Source organism: Phocoena phocoena, chromosome 2 (genome assembly GCF_963924675.1).
Source record: "Phocoena phocoena chromosome 2, mPhoPho1.1, whole genome shotgun sequence".
Taxonomy (NCBI): domain Eukaryota; kingdom Metazoa; phylum Chordata; class Mammalia; order Artiodactyla; family Phocoenidae; genus Phocoena; species Phocoena phocoena.
The window spans coordinates 146,582,900-146,604,588 of record NC_089220.1 but is presented as its reverse complement, the minus strand read 5'-3'; the positions used below and the strand labels follow the sequence as shown (position 1 = coordinate 146,604,588).

The 21,689-nt window shown below is 51.9% G+C and overlaps 1 protein-coding gene across 3 annotated transcripts in view; it reads right to left on the bottom strand.

Moving 5' to 3' along the window:
* Positions 1-16,531, bottom strand: part of PCSK6 (proprotein convertase subtilisin/kexin type 6) — a 188,231-nt gene extending 171,700 nt beyond the window's left edge. For all 3 annotated transcript variants that reach the window (XM_065901446.1, XM_065901447.1, XM_065901448.1), the window contains exon 1: positions 16,229-16,531. In XM_065901446.1, coding sequence (XP_065757518.1) covers positions 16,229-16,531 — 303 coding nt within the window. The remainder of the gene's footprint in view (positions 1-16,228) is intronic.
* Between the last annotated feature and the right edge of the window lie 5,158 nt (positions 16,532-21,689).

The window sequence follows — 21,689 nt, the reverse complement described above, 5'->3', positions numbered from 1 at the left end:
ATCTCTTCCGCGCCCAGGGTGCATGCAGGAACACAGCCCTGCCTGGAGACTTGGAGTCTAATCCATGCAGCCTGACCACACGATTCAAATGAAACACAAATACCAAGGGGAGAAAAGCAGTGGTGAGCACGCAAACAAGTTTCCTTGGCTTTGCTGGGAGAAAAGGGGTCCCAGTGGAGGTGCTGAGTCATTTCAGGACTCCCCCGAGGAGGTGAGTGTGCTGGGGAGACCCCGGGGAGGAGGCTGAGTGGCTGCCTGGCCCCAAGACAAGGCCAGGCTGGCACAGCCGTCGGCACAGCTCAATGCACCGCAAGTGACAAACTTCAGGAAAGGAACCAACTGCTGCAAAGTAAAACCAACTTTTAGTGAGACAAACCAACTGGCTTGAAGAGAGGCTTTTCTAATGGTTCTATGTAGCAATCGAACTTCTGACACAAGAAGAAAACAGAAACATATCCAGGGCTCTTTGCAAGTAAAAGTCAAGTTGGAAAGTGGAAAGATGCTCCTGGTTAGGTTTTGGAAATGCACTTCCTCAGCTGGAGTAAGGATGACACAGCTTATCATTACATGGGGTGGTCAGTCCTGGCCCCTGGCCACGAGCCTCAGAGATGGTCTTCCTGACTTTGCGAACCCACCTCTACCTCTGGGGTCTGTTTGGATCTCAAGGCTACTCGGTGTGAGAAGTAACAATTTGGTTTTAGGATGTTCCTGCTGTGGCCATATATCACAGGAAGGTAGAAAACCATATTCCTTGAGAAAGCAAACCAAAAAAAAAAAAAAAGACCTAGAAAGTACCAGAAAGTTCATTTTATACAAGGACACAAAACTCTGGGAACAGAAAGCTTCCTTTCCTACAAATGGGTTTTTGCATCTTGAACTTGAATGGAGGGGTGTGAGGGCATAGAATTGACAAAGTTGTGGTATATAAATTTGTTTAAGCTACTGAAACAAATCCCGCTGCTTGTCTGCAGCTAATAATTTCATATCCCTGCAAAAGAGAAATTGAGACGTGCCTAAGATCTCAGGCACGAACGACTACTATCTATCTATTTATTTATGGCTGCGTTGGGTCTTCGTTGCTGCGAGCAGGCTTTCTCTAGTTGTGGCGCGCGGGGGCTACTCTTCATTGCGGCACACAGGCTTCTCACTGCAGTGGCTTCTCTTGTTGAAGAGCATAGGCTCTAAGTGCCCGGGCTTCAGCCGTTGTGGCACGTGGGCTCAGTAGTTGTGCACAGGGGCTTAGTTGCTCCGCGCCATGTGGGATCTTCCCGGACCAGGACTCAAACCCGTGTCCCCTGCATAGGCAGGTGGATTCTTAACCACTGCACCGCCAAGGAAGTCCATGAACGGCTACTTTGATAGCAGAACAGAAATAAGGTTTCTTTTCTTTTCACAGAAATTGGGCTTTATCAAGAGGAGCCCAAATAGGGATATTTTTGTTTGTTTACGTTTAGGAAAACAGCAGAAGGTCAAGACGTGTGTTAGACCGAGTGCCTAGTGGCCACAAATGGACTTATTTTTCCGTGTTAAAATCTGTCTTCAGCCAGACATACCTAAATAAACCCCGACTGGAACAAGGAGGCATAGATCCAGGTACGTGGGGTCTAGCAGGGCTGCGACCACATACCTCTGCCGTACCCGCCAAGAGGACACTCGAGGCCCCGTCCCCAGGGGCAACGCCAGCCGGATACACCTTTATCCACTCAGTCCTTTGCATGGTGCCAGGCTTCGCGCCAGCACCCGATAAAATGCCTGCTGAATAAAAGCAGCAGCAAGTGAATTCCTCTGCCCTCTGATGACATCGTACCCAGGGCTTTTCTCCCTCTCTTGGTATTCTCCTCTCCGCCCTGCCCTGCACCCCTCCTGACAACACACCCCCTGAGGGCTGAGCCAGTGGGAGGTACCAGGAGGCTGCATCCTCACCACCCCAGGTTTCACAGGCTCTGCTGGCCCTGTTTCCTCCCTTTGTCCCCTCAGCCCGAGGTGGGGAGCAGCTCCCCCTCCGTGCTGGCCAACAGCCTTGGTTGGTTTCTGTCACCCCGCTCACACGTCTAGAAGCAGCCCCGCTGTAAATGTGCCTCTGCCTGAGCCGTTGAGCTGGGTTGCTTCCCAACGGGACACAGATTAATGCTCCAGCGCATGGCCCACCTGCTCCCCGCTTCTCCTTTGCCTATGACAACCCGTGGACCCTTCCAGGTCTGGTTCAAAGGCCACTGGTCACAAAGCCTCCCTTGAACCTCCCAGGTGAAAATCAGCCCCGCTCTCCTATCATCCTAAGGCATGTGGACTTCACCCCTGTATTATTTCCAGTATTCCTCTTGCAACGGTTACTTAAGTTCTTTTCTGCTGTGGGTAGGGACCCTGTCTTGTTCACTCTGAGTTACATCAAGTGACCAGCCCAAAGCCCTGCAAACAAAGGGAACTGCGGATTTTACTTCCGAAAACAAGCAGCAAACACCCTCTGAACACGTTCAAAGAAAAGTGACAGACGGGAGAGTCTATTTACAAACAGGAGATTCATATCCACAATATAGCGACGGCACCAACGGATCATCAGGAGAAAAGGGAAATAACCCAACTGAAAAATGGGCAAAGAAGATAAGACACTCAGAGAAGAATTAAAGTGATTAATAACTTTATGAAGAGGTATTTAACAGTAATCAGAAAAAGGCAAAACAACCACGAGAGCTCATTTTCACCTGTAAGAACTAGAAATTCGAGCATTGATGACCTCCCCACAGGACCGCTGAGGGCCTGGCCTCCACACACTTCCGGGGGCAGTGCCACTTGGAGCCACCTGCCTGGACCGACGCCCCGCCCCCATGCTGAAAACAGCTTTGCCTCAGCAGTTCCCCAGTCTCTGGAGCCAGACCATATCAGTTCAAATCGTGGCTCTGGCACTTACAAGCTCTGCAACCATGGGCAAGTTACTTAACCTTTCTGTGCCTTGGTTTCCTCATCTGCAAAATGGGGATAATGACAGTACTTACTTCACAGGGTTTCTAAGAAGATTAAATGAGTCAATTCCAGGAAAGCACATAAGGGCCAGTAGGTGTCTGTAATCATTATTCACTACTATAACTACTACTTGTTTTTGCTATTATGTATCCTACAGAAATTCTCATGTGCACAGAGAGGACGAATAAAGATGATCACTGCAATGTTGTTTATAATATCCCCCAGAAAATCCCCAAAAACCTGGAGGCAAATCAAATAACATTAAGTCAATGCTGTAAACCAAATATGTTGCTTCAATACAATAGCTTTAAACTGTTTCAAAAGAATGAGGTAGATCTCTGTGTACTTGCGTAGAAAGCTTTCCCAGATGTATTGTTAGGCTAAGAAAAGCTAGGTGCAGAAAAACATGTTTGGCACAATCCCATTTACGTGAAAAATAACCCCCTAAACTCTCCATGTAAGTGTGCCGATGTGTTTGTGAAACAGGACACACGGATACTAACGTGTGGACAGTGGTGGCGTCTGGGGGGAAGGTTAAGTTGAGGATGGGATGAGGGGAGGAAGGAGATTTGGGGTTTTTCCTCTTTATACATCTGCACCATTTGAATCTTTATGACGGGTGAATATTTATAATACATGTGTAACTTTCTAAAATAAGGAAAAAGTACTGCATACAATCCTTATGAGTTGAACTAAGCACAGGTTATCAGGGTGGGGAGACGGGGAAAGTGACGGGCGTGGGAACCAGGGCTGTGAGGCCTGGCAGCAGGCAGCCGGGCAGGGACGGAACCCATCCACCTCCTTACCCGGTGCTGGCATTCCAGACCAGCAGCAATATCCACCTTCCTGAGGACTCACAAAGAATCCACTGACCTAAATGTCAGGGGAAAGATTAGGTAAGTTACGGGCCAGCCACTAAATGATGCACTGAGCAGTCATTAAAAATTGCACCACAGGGACTTTCCTGGTGGTCCAGTGGGTAAGACTCTGCACTCCCAATGCAGGGGGCCCGGGTTCGACCCCTGGTCAGGGAACTAGATCCCGCATGCATGCTGTGACTAAGAGTTCACATGGCCACAACTAAAGATCCTGCACGCCACAACCAAGACCTGGCGCAGCCTAAATAAATAAATAAATATTTTTTAAAAATTGCACCACAGAACAGTTATAGACCTGGGAAGTACAGCTGCAAAACTGTACAGCCCTATTTGCCTAAGACATTTGTGAGTGTGTGCATCCATATATACAGATATATATATACAGATATATGCGCGCACACAAACACACACTCACACAGTTTACAAAAAAAAAAAAAATGAAAAGACACGGTCCAAAACGTTAACGGTGATTATCTTTGGGTGGAAGAACTATAAATGATATTTTAAGTTTTCTTTGTTCTTTTCCATATTTTCCAAACTTTCTATATAGTGTATTCTTTCTGTACTATACAAAGAAAAATCAAGTAATGACCATTTCACCTCCAGGCTGTGCCACTCTCTGTGCAACCCTGGGTCATGAAGCCCCTTCTCTCCAGTTCTGGTTTTTTCCCTGGGTGTCTGCTTGACAGTTTTCTACTCTCCTCCGTCTCCGGTAGGCTGCGTGAGGCGTCCAAGGAAAGCTCCCCACTCCTGAGGCTCTTAGACTCCAAAGCTTCTGGCTGCCTTCATTGCTGCATAGATAAGCCTTTGAAGTGAAGCCCCGGGCCAGAGGCCTGATAAGAAGGGAGGGTCCAAAGGTACAGCCGAGCCCTCTGCCTTGCTGGGAGAGTGCAGGTACCTTCCCAGGGCACCCCTGTGTCTCAGCCTTCCCTCTGCCTGGACTGCACCCTCTGCCTTACCAGTTACAAGACCCCGACTCCAGCTCCCGGCCAGCCCCGCTGCCACCTGCTCTCTGCAGCCTTTCCTGACGTGGACACTGTAATCGAAGGCGCCCCTGTGGAAAGCCTTGCTCTGACCTGGACTGAGCCTTAGCGAGTTACTCAGCTGCTCGGTGCCTCAGTCTGCTCCTCTGTGTAACGGGGTTAATAGGGCTCTGGGGTGATGATCAGAGCAGTGCCTGGTGAACAGTAAGAACAGCGCAGGGGCTGGCCGGCGGCAGTGGTGATGGGGGTCCTGGAACCCAGTGGCCAAGTGACCCCCTTCTAATGAAAACACAGTCACCAGGTGCTTCTGGGAGGTGGTGTGGGAGCTGAGGGCGGGGCCGGGGCCTGAGCAAACAAAAAGAACAAAGACGCTGACCACAAGAGGCTGCGGTCTGGTGGGGAGACAGACACCCTCACAGGCTATGGCCCTGGAGCCTGGGAGCCAGAGCTCAGCCCTGCTGGGCAGCAGACAGGTCAGGAAACAGCACTTCAGCTAATCCTGAAGAAGAGCAGGTTCTCCAGGTGGACCACATGGGAACGGGCACCCTGGTTAAAAAAGCTGCCCCCAAATAGCAGGTGCAAAAGAAAGAAAAGGCATACGGAACATTTCCAGCATTAGCAGAGGTCTGGACCGGCTGGAGCATCTGGCAACTGTGAGGGGTTCTGGGTGGAGGATGGAGAGGCAGGGACAGGGGGACAGCTCGCTCCCCAAGGGCTGAGCCGGTCAGGCTTTGCTGTGGAGGAGCCTCTGTGGGTTTCAAAGCAGGGAAACAACAGCACGAGGTGGGGAATGGCCTAGAGAGCAGTGAGGCAGTAACCCAGGCACTGTCAGAGACAGGAAAAGGGCTGCAGGCGAGACCAGGAGGCAGAGAGAAGGAGTTGCAGCCAGCAGACGGGCACCAGCGGAGGAGGGAAACTCAGCGATGCCCTGGTTTCTGGCTTGGAGGACAGGGTGAGGGTGGGTGAGGAGAGGAACAGCCTCGCCTCCTCCAGGCCAGGGGACTCCAGGCCCTTATCTGATGAGCGGGCCAGCCTGCCCTCCCCCTCGCCCCCTCCTGCCCAGACTGTCCACCCCGGGGAGTCTGACAAAGACCCCGGGTTGGGCTGGGGCCTTTAGGGGGCAACGAGGTTCTGGTCAAGTAAACACAGGAGGTCATCTCTGAGAACCGTTGCACAAACAAAAAGGGGAGGTCTGGACATCGAGGTCCCTTTCGAGCACCCGACCGAGACACTGGACACAGTTTATCCACCCCCATGGTGGATGGGCCGTTTCTTCCCACTGAGAAGACAGTCACCCAACAAGGACTCTGTAAGTGACAGATGCTGGCCAGTGGTAGGAATTTATGAGGCCCCAGGAAGGGTTAGGAAGCTGAAGCCCACGGCCCCTTTCTGGCTGGATCGTGCCCCACGGTGGCCCATGGCTGTCCAGCCCTGTGGAGCGCGGCTGGTTTGTGCCCAAGCAGCCAAGGGGGAGACAATGAGACTGTTTCTTCCTCTCTACGGTGCCACCGACTTGACACTGAGGGCATTGATGGGCTGGTTACCATGGGAACTCGAGCTGCTGATCCCATCCCATCCTGTGGAGCGTGAGGCTCCCTCCCGACAGCTGACGGCTATTCATCCCCGTTCTGCGCAGCACTGGACCCAGGGCCTTGTGCCTGCTGCCGGGTCTTCAAAATCTCCTAGAGCAGAGGCACCGGACCTCAGGAAGACCCAGGACATCTGAAGAATCTACGGTGGGCACCAGGGCACGGCTGGGCCACAGTGTGTAGCCGACCAGACCTAGGAGCAAACTAGAGCATCACGGGCCGGCTCCTCCCCACGCATCCGTGCAGAGCCGGGAGCTGCCTGCTGAGCGTGACTCTGAGAAGCAAGGGATTAAGATAAAAGGTGTGGGTGGAGATGGTTCGGTCCAGACACCGAGAGGAGCCTGACCTTGCTTGGTCACAATGCTCACATCCTGCCCTCCACTGAAAGGCTCTCACAGGGCAGGGGCCACGTTTTCCTTATCTCTGAGGGCCCAGCACCCGCACACGCGCACATAACAAACACTGGCTGAATAAATGAGGGCGTGTCTGCTGGGCCCAGGCTGCCGTGGGAAGATGGCTCTGCCATCAGAGAAGCGGCAGAATCGGACCTCATCTCAGAGGGCAACCAGAGAGCCGATGTGGACTGAGGCACCACAAAGTCCAGAGCCCAGTGGCAGAAACACACAAGCCAGCAGACAGGGTCAGGATGATGGAGGCTTGGGAGCCCAGAGGGCACATCTGCAGAGCTGGGGAAGTCAGGTCCGGCCACAGACAGCCAGGAAGGATGAGGCGCTGACCAGGTGGGCAGGGGAAAGCCATCCTAGGCAGAAAGAACAGCACAAGGAAGCTGAAAGGGAAGCAAGTGCACAAAGTGAGGGGATCAGCGGGGCCGAAGCAGAAGGCAGTGGACTGGGCCTGCATGGCATGGACGGGTGAGAGGCCCAGGCCTGTGCCGGGCAGTGGTGGGGAGAAGCCAGGGGGGACCTAAGAGCCATCCAGGAGGCCAAAGAGACAAGCTTGGTTATGGACAGGACAGGAGGCGTGGGAGCAGGGGAGCAGTGGTGACTTCCAGGCCTTGAGCTTCCGGTGGACGGTGGTCCCCCCTGTGGACGGGGACACACAGAGAGGAGGAGGTTCGCAGCAAAGGAGGATCAGTCCCGTGGAGAATGTGCAGACTTTGAGGGACTGCGTGTGGTATCCTAGGGAGGGGTTGGTTTTTTTCCCTCCATGTGGAGAACTGTGAGTCTCAGTGCTGATGAGAAGGAGCCAGCGCAGGCTACTCAGGATGGAACACGTCACCTCCAGCACCCTGTGTGCACATAAGCAGGTGGCAGGAAGGAGGGACAGCGGCTGGCGGGTCTGTCCGCTGCTCACCCTTGTTTGAGACACAGAGAGAGGTGAGGTTCCTCTGCCAGAGGGGAGGACGGGGCAGGCGAGCCGAACGGGAGGGCTTTGGGCCCTGGCCTGTGAGTCACCGGTTAATAACCTGCAGCAAGTCACACTTAACCGGACCTGAGGTAATTTTACTCTTCACAGTAAAACAGGCCCTGTGACACCTGCCTGCAGGTTGGTATGAGGCTCCGTGGGCGACAGCACTCCCAGGGAATTGCCCGCCAGGCGCAAGCACACGCCAGGGCCTCCAGTCAGTGCGAGGCCATGCCACAGTCCAAGCTGGAAAGGAGATGGTGCCCACAAGCGCAGTCAGAAGGCCTCCCTGGGCAGGGTGATGGGAGGAGCAGGGGGAGGGTGTCAGCGCCTGGCTGGGCTGGGTTAGACCGGAGAAACTACGTTTTAGAGGCAAGATCTGTGCAGAGACTCAGAGACCCGGAGGATCCCGGAGTATTCCCCAGGATGTGGACAGTCCTGCAAAGCCCAAGACCAGGGAGGGGGCCCCAGACAGTCCTCAGGCTCCCTCACCCCATCAGCAGCTGTGTTTCTCATTTGCACCCTTGGTTTCTGCCTAGAGAAGCTCAAACCCTCCCAAGGGACCAGACAGCCAAGCCAGCCACCCCGGCCTGGTTCTGAGTCCCCCTCGGACGCTGCCCTTGGGAGCTCTCCCGGCTCCATGTGCTGCAACTCAGCCTGGCACACATCTCTCCACCGCCGCCCCCATCAAATAAAACCCTGTCCACTTTGATCCATTACCATCCGAATAAAGATAGCAAATGGGAAGGTGTGATACTACACAAGCTTCACAATCCCAATTTTGTTTGTACCCCCGGCCCCAGCTCACACCAGAACCTCTCCCTTGCCATTTGCAGGCCAGCCACCAGCATGGCTCCTGGTTCAGAGCATAAAAGACAGCCTCCAGCCGAAAATCAATACCAGAGAACTATGCTGCAGGTGACTGGGGAAGCTGCAGGACTTCCCCTTGCCCCTTCCAAGCCCCCAACACTCCCTGGAACAAGTTCTGGCTCATTATTTTAACACCCGGCTAAAGCTTCAGCTTGTTTTCAGTTGTAGGAACAAGCAGTCCGCAGCATGACAATTTTCCCCTGTTGACAAGTGAATAACAAAGGCCCACCTGAAATTCTGAGCCAGGTATGCTCCACTCAGCAGCTATTTTAAGTAAAACTATTTAAGGCAAGTTCAACATCATTGAAGGCTCTTAGATCTTTTAGGGCCCTGACAGCCAGCCTACCGTTTTATGTTCAGACTCAGAACCAACAAATTAGCTCAATTCCCTAGGCAAAGCAGAAACGTAAGGGCAAGCATGGTGCCTCAGTGCCACCTTAAAGGTAAACATCACTTCTAAGAGCTGCAGACGTTGAGCTGCTGTGATGTGGTTTGTGCAAATGGCTTGTTGCCTTTCTCTTCACGTGAATAAACAACTTGTCTCTTCTCAGTCATTAATGTCAAAGGTAACAATGTAGGTTGGAGTGAGGCCACCTCTGCCACAAACTGACCTGAGGGAGAAAGAAGCCTGGCAGAGGGAGAAGGCAGTGGCCAGCAGCAGGGTTCCTGGGCTCTGGGTCCAGCTCTTTCCCAACAGCCCCATGAGCTGCAGCCAGGCATTGTTTCCCTAGGTCACCATTTCCTTGACAAGTGGATAGCCCAGCCTGGGGAGTGTAAAGCACGGGCTTCTCATACTGGGCCCACAGCTACCCGTATGCCCACAGGTGGCCCAGGAACACAGTGGTATGTGTGTATGATGTGCATTTTTCTTTTCTTTTTCCCCCCTTTAACATTTCATGTGTATCTCTGTGTATGTGCACATGTGTAGGTGTACGTGTATACCCGTATAAATATGCACATGTGTATATGCATGTACATATGGACGTCTGTATACAAGTGTGTGTCTATATTTATTTATTTATTTATTATGGCTGCGCTGGGTCTTCTTTGCTATGTGCGGGCCCTCCCCAGTTGCAGCGAGCGGGGTCCACTCCTTGCTGCAGTGTGTGGACCTCTCTCCACAGTGGTCTCTCCTGTTACGGAGCCCAGGCTCCAGGCACGCGGGCCCCAGCAGTTGTGGAACATGGGCTCAGTAGTTGTGGCTTGCGGGCTCCAGAGCACAGGCTCAGCAGCTATGACCCTCAGGCCCAGCTGCTCCGCGGCACGTGGGATTCCCCCCAGACCAGGGCTCCAACCCTTGTCCCTCACGTTGGCAGACAGATTTTTAACCACTGTGCCACCAGGGAAGTCCCTACAAGTGCATATATCACATATATGTCTACAAAGTGCATTAAGAATTAGAACACTGCAGATGAAGTTTGAAATTCTACTACTAACTAGAATTTGCTGTGGATCCTTCCAGCCCAAGCTTCTATACTTTTACTACATGTGTAAACATTCATAAATATTACAGAATGGCTCAGTGTTTTTTTAAGTTTACATAAATACTATTACATTGTACATCGGCAACTTGCCTCTTTCACTCAACATTATTTCTGACATTTATCTGTGTAGATACATGCCTAGCTCACTCATTTCTAAGTATTGCTGAGTACCCCATGGTGTGGCTATTTCGATATGTCTCTCCATTCTTCTGCTGATGGATATTGAGGTTATGTTTCCCTTCGTTTAAAAATGCCCCTGTGTTCATTCTGGTACAAGTCTCCCGGTGCACCTGTGCAAGAGTTTCTTATGACAAAGCTGAGATGTGGACTTGCTGATGTGACCTGACCCCAGATTACTCTCCAAGTAGTTGTCCCCATTTCCACTCTGTCAGCAGCATCTGAAAGTTCCAGCTCCTCTACAGCCTTGGCAACACTTCATACTAACACGTTCCTAGTCTGCCAATCAGATAGGTGTGAAATGGGATTATTGCCTGAAGCTGCATTGCCCCAACAGCTCCCGGGGAGGCTAGGCATCTTTTCTCATCCGGGTTTCTTTTTCATTCAATTCCCTATTCATATGCCTCTCCATTTTTCTACCTGGCATTTATCCTTTTTCTTATTGATTTATAACTTTTTAAATAATCTACGCATTAATCTGTTATATGTTATAAATACTTTTCCTACTCTCTTATTTGCTTTTCAACTGTTATGAAGCCTTTATTATACAGAACTTTTAATGGATCAATCTCTTCCCTTTTTTATTTGATCTTTTTGCATCTTGTTTAAGAAATCTTTTCCTTTCTCAACCCTCCTACACTGTTGGTGGGAATGTAAATTGGTACAGTCAGTATGGAGAACAGTATGAAGGTTCCTCAAAAAACTAAAAATAGAACTACCATATGATCCAGCAATCCCACTCCTGGGCATTCATCTGGACAAAACTCTAATTCAAAAAGATACATGCACCCCTATATTCGTAGCAGCACTATTCACAATAGCCAAGACACAGAAACAACCTAAATGTCCATCAACAAAAGAATGGATAAAGAAGATGTGGTACATATATACAATAGAATATTACTCAGCCATAAAACAAGAATGAAGTAATGCCATTTGCAGCAACAGGGATGGACCTAGAGATTATCATACTAAGTAAGTCAGAAAGAGAAAGACAAATACCATACAATATCACTTATATGTAGAATCTAAAATATGACACAAATGAACTTATCTACGAAACAGAAACAGACTCACAGACATAGAAAACAGACTGGTAGTTGCCAAGGAGGCGGGAGGTGGGGGAGGGATGGATTGGGAGTTTGGGGTTAGCAGATGCAAACTATTATACATAGGATGGATAAACGACAAGGTCTTGCTGTATAGCACAGTGAACTATAACCAATCTCCTGGGATAAACCATAAGGAAAAAGAATATGAAAAGGAATGTATATATAAGTGAATCACTCTGCTGTAGAGCAGAAATTAACACAACACTGAAAATCAACTATAATTCAGTAAAATACATTTTTTTAAAAAAAGGAATCCTTTCCTTTCCTATGTCATAAAGGCCTTCCATGGCAGTTACACATTCAGGCTCTCATTCCATCTGGAGTTTGTTGTTATGGAGTGTGAGGTGAGGGTCTGGCTGCCCTTCCCTGCAGAGAGTCGGCCCTCTCAGCGCCGTTTACTGAACTGCCCAGACTTCCCATCCACGTGAGCCTCTTCTGCTTACATACAAGCTCCCACATATGCCTGGGTTGGAGTCAACTCCACCCACCGATGGACCAGACCATCACTGGGCCAAGGTGGAGCTGCTGTGATCACCAAGGCTTATGGTGGCAGAGACGCTGCCCATCTCCCTTCTCAGAGTCGTCTCTGGTATTCCAAGACCCTACTCTTCCTTTGTGTGATTTCATACTCCATATCAAAACCTATCAGCACTTAGGTTGCTTCCATGTCCTGGCTATTGGAAACAGAGCTGCAGTGAACATTGTGGTACATGACTCTTTTTGAATTATGGTTTTCTCAGGGTATATGCCCAGTAGTGGGATTGCTGGGTCATACGGTAGTTCTATTTTTAGTTTTTTAAGGAGCCTCCATACTGTTCTCCATAGTGGCTGTATCAATTTACATTCCCAGCAACAGTGCAAGAGGGTTCCCTTTCCTCCACATCCTCTCCAGTATTTATTGTTTGCAGATTTTTTGATGATGGCCTTCTGACTGGTGTGAGGTGATACCTCATTGCAGTTTTGATTTGCATTTCTCTAATGATTAGTGATGTTGAGCATCCTTTCATGTGTTTGTTGGCAATCTATATATCTTCAGATGAATGGATAAAGAACATGTGGCACATATATACAATGGAATATTACTCAGCCATAAAAAGAAATGAAATTGAGTTATTTGTAGTGAGGTGGATGGACCTAGAATCTGTCATACATAGTGAAATAAGTCAGAAAGAGAAAAACAAATACCGGATGCTAACACATATATGTGGAATCTAAAACAGAAGATGGTTCTGAAGAACCTAGGGACAGGACAGGAACAAAGATGCAGACATAGAAAATGGACTTGAGGACACGGGGAGGAGGAAGGGTAAGCTGGGACGAAGTGAGAGAGTGGCATGGACATATATACACTACCAAATGTAAAACAGATAGCTAGTGGGAAGCAGCCGCATAGCACAGGGAGATCAGTTCGGTGCTTTGTGACCACCTAGAGGGGTGGGATAGGGAGGATGGCAGGGAGACACAAGAGGGGGAAGATATGGGGATATATGTATATGTATAGCTGATTCACTCTGTTACAAAGCAGAAACTAACACACCATTGTAAAGCAATTATACTCCAATAAAGATGTTAAAATAATTTTTTTAATTAAAAAAATACTTTGTTAAAAAAAATGAAGTAGTACCACATGGTTTGAACAGTAAATGCCAATATGTCAAATTCCACTATTAAAAGATAAAAATTCCCCAACTGTCAAAATCAAAAATAAATAAATAGCTCATACCTGGCTTAAAAAAAAAAAAAAAAAACCTATCGGTACCACAACTAGACGACACTGAATTTACATGTTAATTCAGGGGACCTGTGACAGTCAGCCCTCCCATCAAGAACATAATCTGTCTCTCCATCATTCAGGCCTTCTTTCTCCCAATCCTTCTTTAAATGTTTTGTAATCTTCTCCACGAAAGTCTCGCGCTACTCTAAGATTTATTCCTAAGTCTCGAACAGTGCCTATGCTGCAGGGAATTATAATTCCTCTCATCTCTGCAGCTGTGGCCACTGTCGGGCAGCTCCTGCTGATCAAGCACCCACTCAACTCTCTCATTAGTTGGTCTCCAGGTTCTCTCGGATTATCCTTGTGGCTAATTTTGTCATCTGTCAAGAGTGACATTTGAATCTTCCCAATTTTTATTCCTTTTTTTGTAAATTGTGTTGCATTATCTGGGGTCCCCAGGGCCAAAAGAGGCTCATTTGTCCTGTTCCTGATGATGCATATTTTTAAATGGAGCGATCCAAAGCCTTTATCAGACTCTGAAAAGGACCCACGATTCAAGAAAGGTGAAAAACCACTGGTCTAATTTACCTTTGCACCACATAAAATAAACAGAATCGGGTTATCAATTGTATGAAAGAAAGAAAGTAAAGCAATGAAGCCAGAACTTGAGCGCAGCAAAGACTCAGGAGAGAAAGAGTCAGGACAGGTACCGGGCATAACACTAACTGCCCATGAAGGGTTTGGGGAAAGAGTCACCCAAAGGAGACCTGGGACCAGAGAACGTAGCAGGAGACGAAGTGGACGAATCACAACTGTTGGAGGTGACACACTCTTATCGTGTGAACACAGCTTCCAGCCCGCGCTTCACCGCAGTTCACTCACCCATAAATCAAAGCTAATAATATCTACATCTTATTTATGAGTCACAAATTCTCCTGGCTGAAAAAGGGGAATAAGGTTTTTAAAGAGTTCTTAGTGAATAGGTAGAAGGTGGAGTGCTCCAGGCCTTTTCCACATTAGCAATGCACTTGGGGGAGGTGGGCAGGAAAGCGGGTTTGGGAATAAAGAATAACAGGCCCTCCTTGAGTAACTGCAAGCGCGCGTGCGCGCACGCACACACACACACACACACACACACACACACACACACTCGCCTGACACAGCTCGTATCCCAAACCAACCAGCCCCTCCGTTTGAGAGTGCCTCCAGCAGCAGCCCCAGAAGCACGCCCACCAGGCTGAGCGACCACGTTGTCTTCAGTCCACCCTGGCTGCCCTGGACCAAGTGGGGAGACCCTGAAATGCTCCCCCAGAAGGTCCCGGGTGGAGGGGTGCACACCTTGAGCAAACTTCTCTCCCACAGGCAAAGTGAGGACAGCGGACTTCATGCACAAGCAACTCAGTGAGTCAGACAGAAGTTGTTTCAAAGATCGGGTGTGGCCAGGGGACTGGCATTTCTGATCCCCAAGGACAGGAGTCATGAGGGGGAGTCACCATGCCTCTCTCCTGCAATGTCCAGGAGCTCTCCACTCAACTTCAGTTCCCCTCTGCTCATTTAATTATAAGAGCCAGAAACCCAGGCACTTTGTAATTTGTAATTTACCACGCCATTTAAGAGTCACTTTTAGCGGAAGACAAATTGCTGGACCATCTGGGCAGAGCAGCCAAGTTTAGCAGGAGCTGGGGCCCTAAGCCAACAGGGCAAGCAAGGCGCCGGATGGACCCTGAGGAGCCCCTTCTTCAGTCTGGACCATGAACCAGGGAGACTTAGGAACCACAAGGAGAATTGAAGCCAGTGCTACCCAAAGGCAAATCTTAAATCACAGGATGTTTGGACAGACTTGAGTGGTCAAAATACAACAAAAAAAGATATACAAAGGATGTGATGGGTTCTTTCAGACACACTCTAACCTGCGGTGTGAAGTACAGCTGAAACAGGTAGAATCCACTTTTCCCAAAGGTGGCACATCTCACATTAGCAGCATCTGGACTAGACTCAGGATGCAAAGAGATGTCATTTACATTAGGGCCGCACCACACTTTGCTGGCTTCTGTCACGGATATCGATGAAACTAAATTTAACGCCACTTGGCAGTAGGGCCTGAGTTATGAGCGCGCGCGTCCCTGTCACTCCATTTGATCCTCTAAGTGTGGAGTTTGTAGGAAACTTGTTCACTGAACAGAGAGGTCCACTGGTAGGACCGCACATTTGAGACTGCTGCGGCCCCTCCCCCCGCCATAAATCAGGATCAACCTGCCCCACTGCCACCCTGCAGGGTTGGAGCTGGAAAAAGGGACCTGCCACCGAGGTCCTTTGGAGTTATGCAGCCTCTATGCCCGGAGTTTGTCCCCTCTTGCTAACTGACAGCAGTCCTGAGGGCGAGGCCACGGGAGGACGCCTGGCTCCCCGGCCAGGGTCAGGCCCGGCAGGTGCCCTGCGGCCAGAAAACACAGGATCGTCGCAACCACTGCGTACGTACGCACTGTCACTGTCCGGACAGATGGAGAAGACAGGAAGTGACTTGCCTAAGGTCATACATCTGGTCCGCAAAAAACTACCATCAGAACCCCGCGCGGAGGCCCAGAAACAAAGCCAACTCCCTCCACCCCCGCCGTCGCCGCCAGAAGCCTGGAGAGGTTTCAAACGCGGGACCGCAGCCTCCGACCCTCGGCGCGACTGCCCGGTCCCGCGCCTCCCGGGCGCAGGCACCGGCCGCCCTCCCTCCGGGAGTCGCGGACACCTAGGGAGCGCACGTCACCCCCGCAGCCGCCTGCCCCTCCGGCGCGCGCACAAGTTCCTGAGCCCCGCGCACAGGTTCCTGAGCCCCGCGCGGCCCGTCGAGGTCAGAGGGCCCGGCGCGGAGAGGCCGGGGTCGGAGGCGGGACAAGCTCGGGGGACACGGAGGACGGCTCCCGCCACGGGCTCCCCTCCCGCGCGGCTGGGCAGGTGCCCGCGCCCAGGGCGCTGACCCCATACCCGGCGTCCCCGCCGAGGACCCCGCGCGCCGCGCTCCCAGGCGACTCCCTGCAGGGCGGCCCCTCGCGCCGCGCCCGCCGGAGGCCGGGAAAGTTTCGGGCGCGCGGGCCGGTCGCACTCACCTGGCCCAAGTTGAGGTAGCCGTGCGCCGCGGCCACGCGGTCCGCGGCGCCCGGGCCGCCCAGCACTTGCACCGCCCAGTGGTTGGTGTAGACGGGGCGCGGCGGCGGCGGCGCGGAGCAGGCGGCGGGCAGCGCGAGCAGCAGCAGCCAGCGCCAGGGGCGCGGCGCGAGCGGCCGGAGCCCGGGCCCGCCGGCGCCCGCCGTGTCCGTGTCGGTGTCCGCGTCCCAGGCGGCGGCGGCGGCGGCGGCGGGGGCCCGGGGCGGCGGCCGGGGCCCTGGCGCGGGCGGCGCGCGCGGAGGCATGGCAACGGCAGGCTCGCTCGGCGCCCGAGCGGCGAGTGCGCCAGGGGGTGGGGTGCCGCCTTTTAAAGCCGCTCCGCGCCGGAGAAGCGCCGCCGCCGCCGCTGCGGGCGGGAGCGAGGGAGGAGGGGACGGCCGCCGCGCGTTCCCGCCCGCGCGGCCCGGCGGCGCCCTGGCCCGCGCTCAGCGGCCCGCACCCCACCTTCGCGAGCCCGGGGCGAAGCTCCCGCCTGGAACTTCCCGCAGACTTCAAGGGCCCTCGGGACACGCGTTCCACTGGCGTCCGGGAGGGCCCGGGTCGTCTCAGGTGAGTCCCGTTCCCAGCCTGGCGGGCTGGGGGCCGGCGCCCCCCTCCGGTAGGGCAGCCTGGCAGCCTGGGGGCTTCATTTGCCTGATGGTGTTTTGACCTGCGTGCGAGGCCTTGCTCTTGCTCGTCCCTGCGTGAGACAAGCGGCTCGCCCTAGGTCCTGGATTCTGGGGGAAGAAGCCACGAGGAAAGACAGGTCAGGGCCCGTTCAGAGCTAGGCCTGATGCAAGGGGCTTGGTGAGGGGGGCAAAGACGTTTGGCAGATTAGCTGGCTTCGGGAGGAACCTCGGGGGACAGCCCCCAGGTTGCAGCCCACTGGGGGGTAGACGGTGCTGTGGCTCCCGAGCTGTCCAGTTCCTAGCTGTGTGATCCTGGGCAAGTTGCTGTCCTTTCTGAGCACAGGGCTCCACCTGTGATTGCGGGTGACAGTAGTTATCTACCCCGTGGGGCTGTTTAGGGCATGACATGAGCGCTGGCCTTGCAATCGGATGTTGATAAATGTTTATATGAGCGCAGGGCCTGCCGCATGGTAGGTGATCACTAGCTGTGTAGACTCTTAAAAGCTCCCGCTGACCTGGGACCAGTCAGTGGGAAAGTAAGTGGAATCATCTTGGCCCCTGCTGCCTGGAGCAGCCTAGAATCCAACAGAGACTTATTTGGTGCACCTGGAGAGCTGTAGAAATGTTCACACCTGCAACAGGTGAATGGCAGGATCTCTTCTCCCATTCCTCCCAAGGGGTGTTGGTCCCAACTGGCCACATGTGGAAAGCAAGCCTTTATTACCCTAATTACTACCGGCTGGTGAAGAAACAAAAACTAGGCCAGCAAGGCCTTGAGGTGGGAAGGGAATCGCGTCCTGATGGTCTGTCTCTAGGAGCAGCCCCTTGCCTTCGGGCTGCTGTAGAGAGCTCACTGTGCGAGACTGTGGCGTGGCAGGTGGAAAGGTCGGTGACGAGGGGCAGGAGCAGGTGGGGACAGAGCAGGACCCATGCCGATGGCTTCCCCGGGTCCTTTCCAGCCTCACTCTCAGGAGCCCTTCGGTTTCGTAACCCACATGATTCATCCTTTCTGCTGGCATGAGTCACCCCAGTGGAGGTGGGAGAACAGGGACCAGCCAAATTCTTGTTCACAAGTGCTCCTGCCAGGGGCCCCTCTGGAACTTGGGGACTGAATTCCCACACTTTCTTCCCTTTTCTGCACTAAAGCAGTTTGTCCTCCCTTTCCTCCCCTGGCCAAGTGGGCTCAGCCCACCATGCAGAATGCAGGCCCTGAGTTTCCCTCCTGCAGATGGCCTCACCCTGCCCACGTGAGAGACAGAGGCCCTAGCACAGGCTGGGCTGCCCTGCGGGAAATCGCACTGCCCTGGCAGGGCAGAAACAGTACCCAGAACCCACAGCCTGTCTCTTCCCAATGCCACCCTGGCTGCCCACAGAGGAGGGACACTGGATTAAAGGCCTCCCTCTGTCACTTACCAGCAATACACTTGTCACCTTTCTGGCCCCTGTTGGCCAGACTGTCCCTCGACCCTGTCCTGGACCTTGTGTTGTACTCCTTCAAGTACGTGACCCTCTTCAAGCTAAGGCTACACTGCACATAATCTAAGTTATTATGAAGCGGCTCATGTGTCCCCAGAGGATACTGCCAAAGCAGCAGTGATTTTGACAGAGATAAGGGCTTTTCCATAATAATTTAGTAGATTAAGGGATTCAGCCCACTGAATTGAGAGGAGACTAAAATGCACCTGAATTTTTATTTGGAGGGATCCGAATTTATTTTATTAATAAATCTGCTCATTTGGGGCTAAACTTTCCATTTATTGTGGATGTGCCCAGACAGTATCTTGGCTTCAATTTTGTCGGGAGCCCAGCTTCCCAAAATGAACATCTTAAAGCACCTGCTGTGGGTTGCGCATTGATTTACAAGGTGACAGGACAGCTTGATCCCAGAAGGACCAGCCCTTTGCACTGTGACTGGATCTGCAATAAGACCTGCCTCGTCCTCCTGTAGGGAGAGGGTTTACCACTCACTCCAGCTCCAGCTCTCCAGATGGCCCTTGAGGGCCACACAGCTCTGTAGGGACGGGGGGGGTGGGGCCTGCTGCTTCCCTAGTCTGAGGTCAGCAGGCCTGCAGATGGACAGGACATAGACCACAAAGGTGACTGGAGCCAGGAAATTTTTCGGCTTTTTAAAAAAATTTTATTATTTTTTAAAATTATTTTTTGGTCACACTACACGGCATGTGGGATCTTAGTTCCCTGACCAGGGATAGAACCCACACACCCTGCACTGGAAGCGCGGAATCTTAACCACTTCGGAAGGAGGCAATTTCTGGATCAAATTCTGTTTCAACACACCCCAAGTGGCTATGTGAAGTCTTCTGCTATCAAGTGGTCCAGGCAGTACTGGGCACCCCTTGGCCCCAGCTGTGTAATCCTGTACTTGCTGTGAAGGGATCAATGGTGGGCACGAGAACACGTAATTCAGTAACATCTTCCCAGTGATGCCACCTCCTCGTCTGATTTGGGAAGACACTAGCATAAATATCACATCTTTGTATTGGCATTTTCTTAAACTTCTGAAGGGAAGTTTTCTAAAACTTCGGAAGTGTGCTAGGTTCGGTAGGTTTAGGTTGGGGTGGCATCCCTCAAAGGATGTCTGATGGGCACCACCTTCAGGATGTGGGAGAAGAGCACGCACTCAGCAGAGCTTCCCTGCTATTTGTGTGCAACCCCGGGCAAAGTTATTCCAGTATCCTCTAACAAAATGGCAGTAACGATGCTGTACCGATGCAGGGGATCTGCGGAGCCAGTCAAAGCTGACAGGGGCCAAGCCCCTTGCCCAGCCTGGCACCAAGTACACGCTGAGCAAATGGTGACACTGGTGACCACTGCTGCCGCCGGGCACCAGGAGCTTCCAGTGGGGTAAGATGGGCAAGGCTGCACACTCTGTCCCTCTGTGGGGTTCACGGGCACATAAATGTCCTGTCCTTCCACCAGGCCTAGTTGCACATTTCCTCACATCTTAACATCCCTGAAATCGGGGAAAATCTCACAGTCCGTGTCTTGTGATCACCACTGGCCTGGACCGAAACTGACTTCTTCCTGAGAGGATTTGTGTTTGCTCCCGCCAGTGGTCTGGGACACAGCTCCTGAGACCCCTTGGGGACCACATGGGTGGTGTGACCCCCCGCTGAGAACCAGCTTATGGTTCAAATGATCAGTACAAGCGTTTCTCCCTGCCTCCACCATGGCCAGGGGAGAGGCTAGGGGGCTCCCTGCTGTCCCTCTCTGGTGGTGGGTTTATTTCTCATCTTCTCCTGCACCAACGGTGCAGCCTTTCACTGGCACGGCTTCATGGAAGAGTCCCCATGACACTTCCCAACTTGGACACTTTTCCTTTCTCAGTAATATGTCAAATCCTGATGCATCTTCCACTTAAGGGTGTCTCTTGGATTTGATGAATATGGCATTAATGCCTCTAAGACATATTGCAGTAAAGACGCCTATTTGACTCTCTCAAATGTATTTGATGTTTCTTTTTGTAGCATCTATTAACATTCTACAGCAGAGGTACAGAAAGTGCCGTGTTTTTAATGAAAATCTGTTTTGACTCCTTTGGCAAAGCAAAGGTCTCCCATTGCCTGGTTAGTGTGAATTTTCAAATTCTACCCTTCTCTCAGGAGAACACCTGGATGGTTTAGACTACACAGCATTCAGAGGTGTGATGCCCGATGGGACGCATTCTGTAGAGCTGACAGCCCTGCCACCAAGCCTGGATAACACACATGGTCCCTAGCCTGGGGGGACAGGAGATGCTGACACAGACGCCACATAGTGAGTGGGCCTGTGATGAGAGTGGGCCCGCAAAAGAGTAGACCACTGCCTCCTTCCACCCCTTCCACACACACCCCGTCTCCTCACCCCCCCACCCCCGGTCCCGAGAAAGCATCCAGGCCCAGGGCTTCTACAAACCAGGGGTCCCCCAAATGACTCCAAGTCTTTTCACCCCAAATCCTTCTCGCTCTGGTGGGTCAGGGGTCTTCCCTTTCCGTCTTGCTCCACCTTCCACTCTGTGTTATTGCCAGTTTATCTCATCATCTCCTCAGTGTGGGCTCTGATTCATATTGGGCTTTACTCCTTTCGAGGGGGGGGGTTGACCATCTTGGGGGGTGCATGGAACAGCTCTCTGCCCACCCCACTCCCACCCACTCTTTGCCTCTCTGGTTAGACTCTCCCTTTATACCTAGATCTTCATTGTCTTAAGAGTCTTGTGGAAACTGCTTCTCTGGCAAAACAATTATCCTGAATCTAGCAATTATGTATCTCAGTGTTCCTTTCATAAACTCCCAGGCAAAAATTTAGTGTCAAACAAGGAATTTAGGAGCAAAACACCTGAAACTCCCTCAGAAGCTCTTCCCAACTAAGAATGAAAGCTTTGCCGTTTCTCTGTTTTCCCTTCTTGCCTTGGCTCCCAGGAGGCTCCGCGCCCCATGTGATAGAAAACCACAATGGTTTACTTTCTCCTTGCCGCAGCAGTTAGGATGCCTCTGATTACAAGTACTGGAATATCCAAGTAAAAGGCACGTGGACAATAAAGAGGACTCACTATCCCATGAACAGGAATTTGGTGAGAGCTGAATCCAGGGTTGTTAATTCAGCAGCTCAGTGATAGCAGGGCTCAAGATAGCCTTCCTGTCCTTTGCCTGGCCTACTCCTCACGGACAGAGACAACTGCCCCACACTGGGGCATCTCAAGATGGCCTCCAAGGAAGGAATGGCAGGAGCAACCTTCCCTCTCCTGACTGTCTCATCTCCTTAGGGGAACACACCCAATGTCCAGTCCATTTCACCTCAG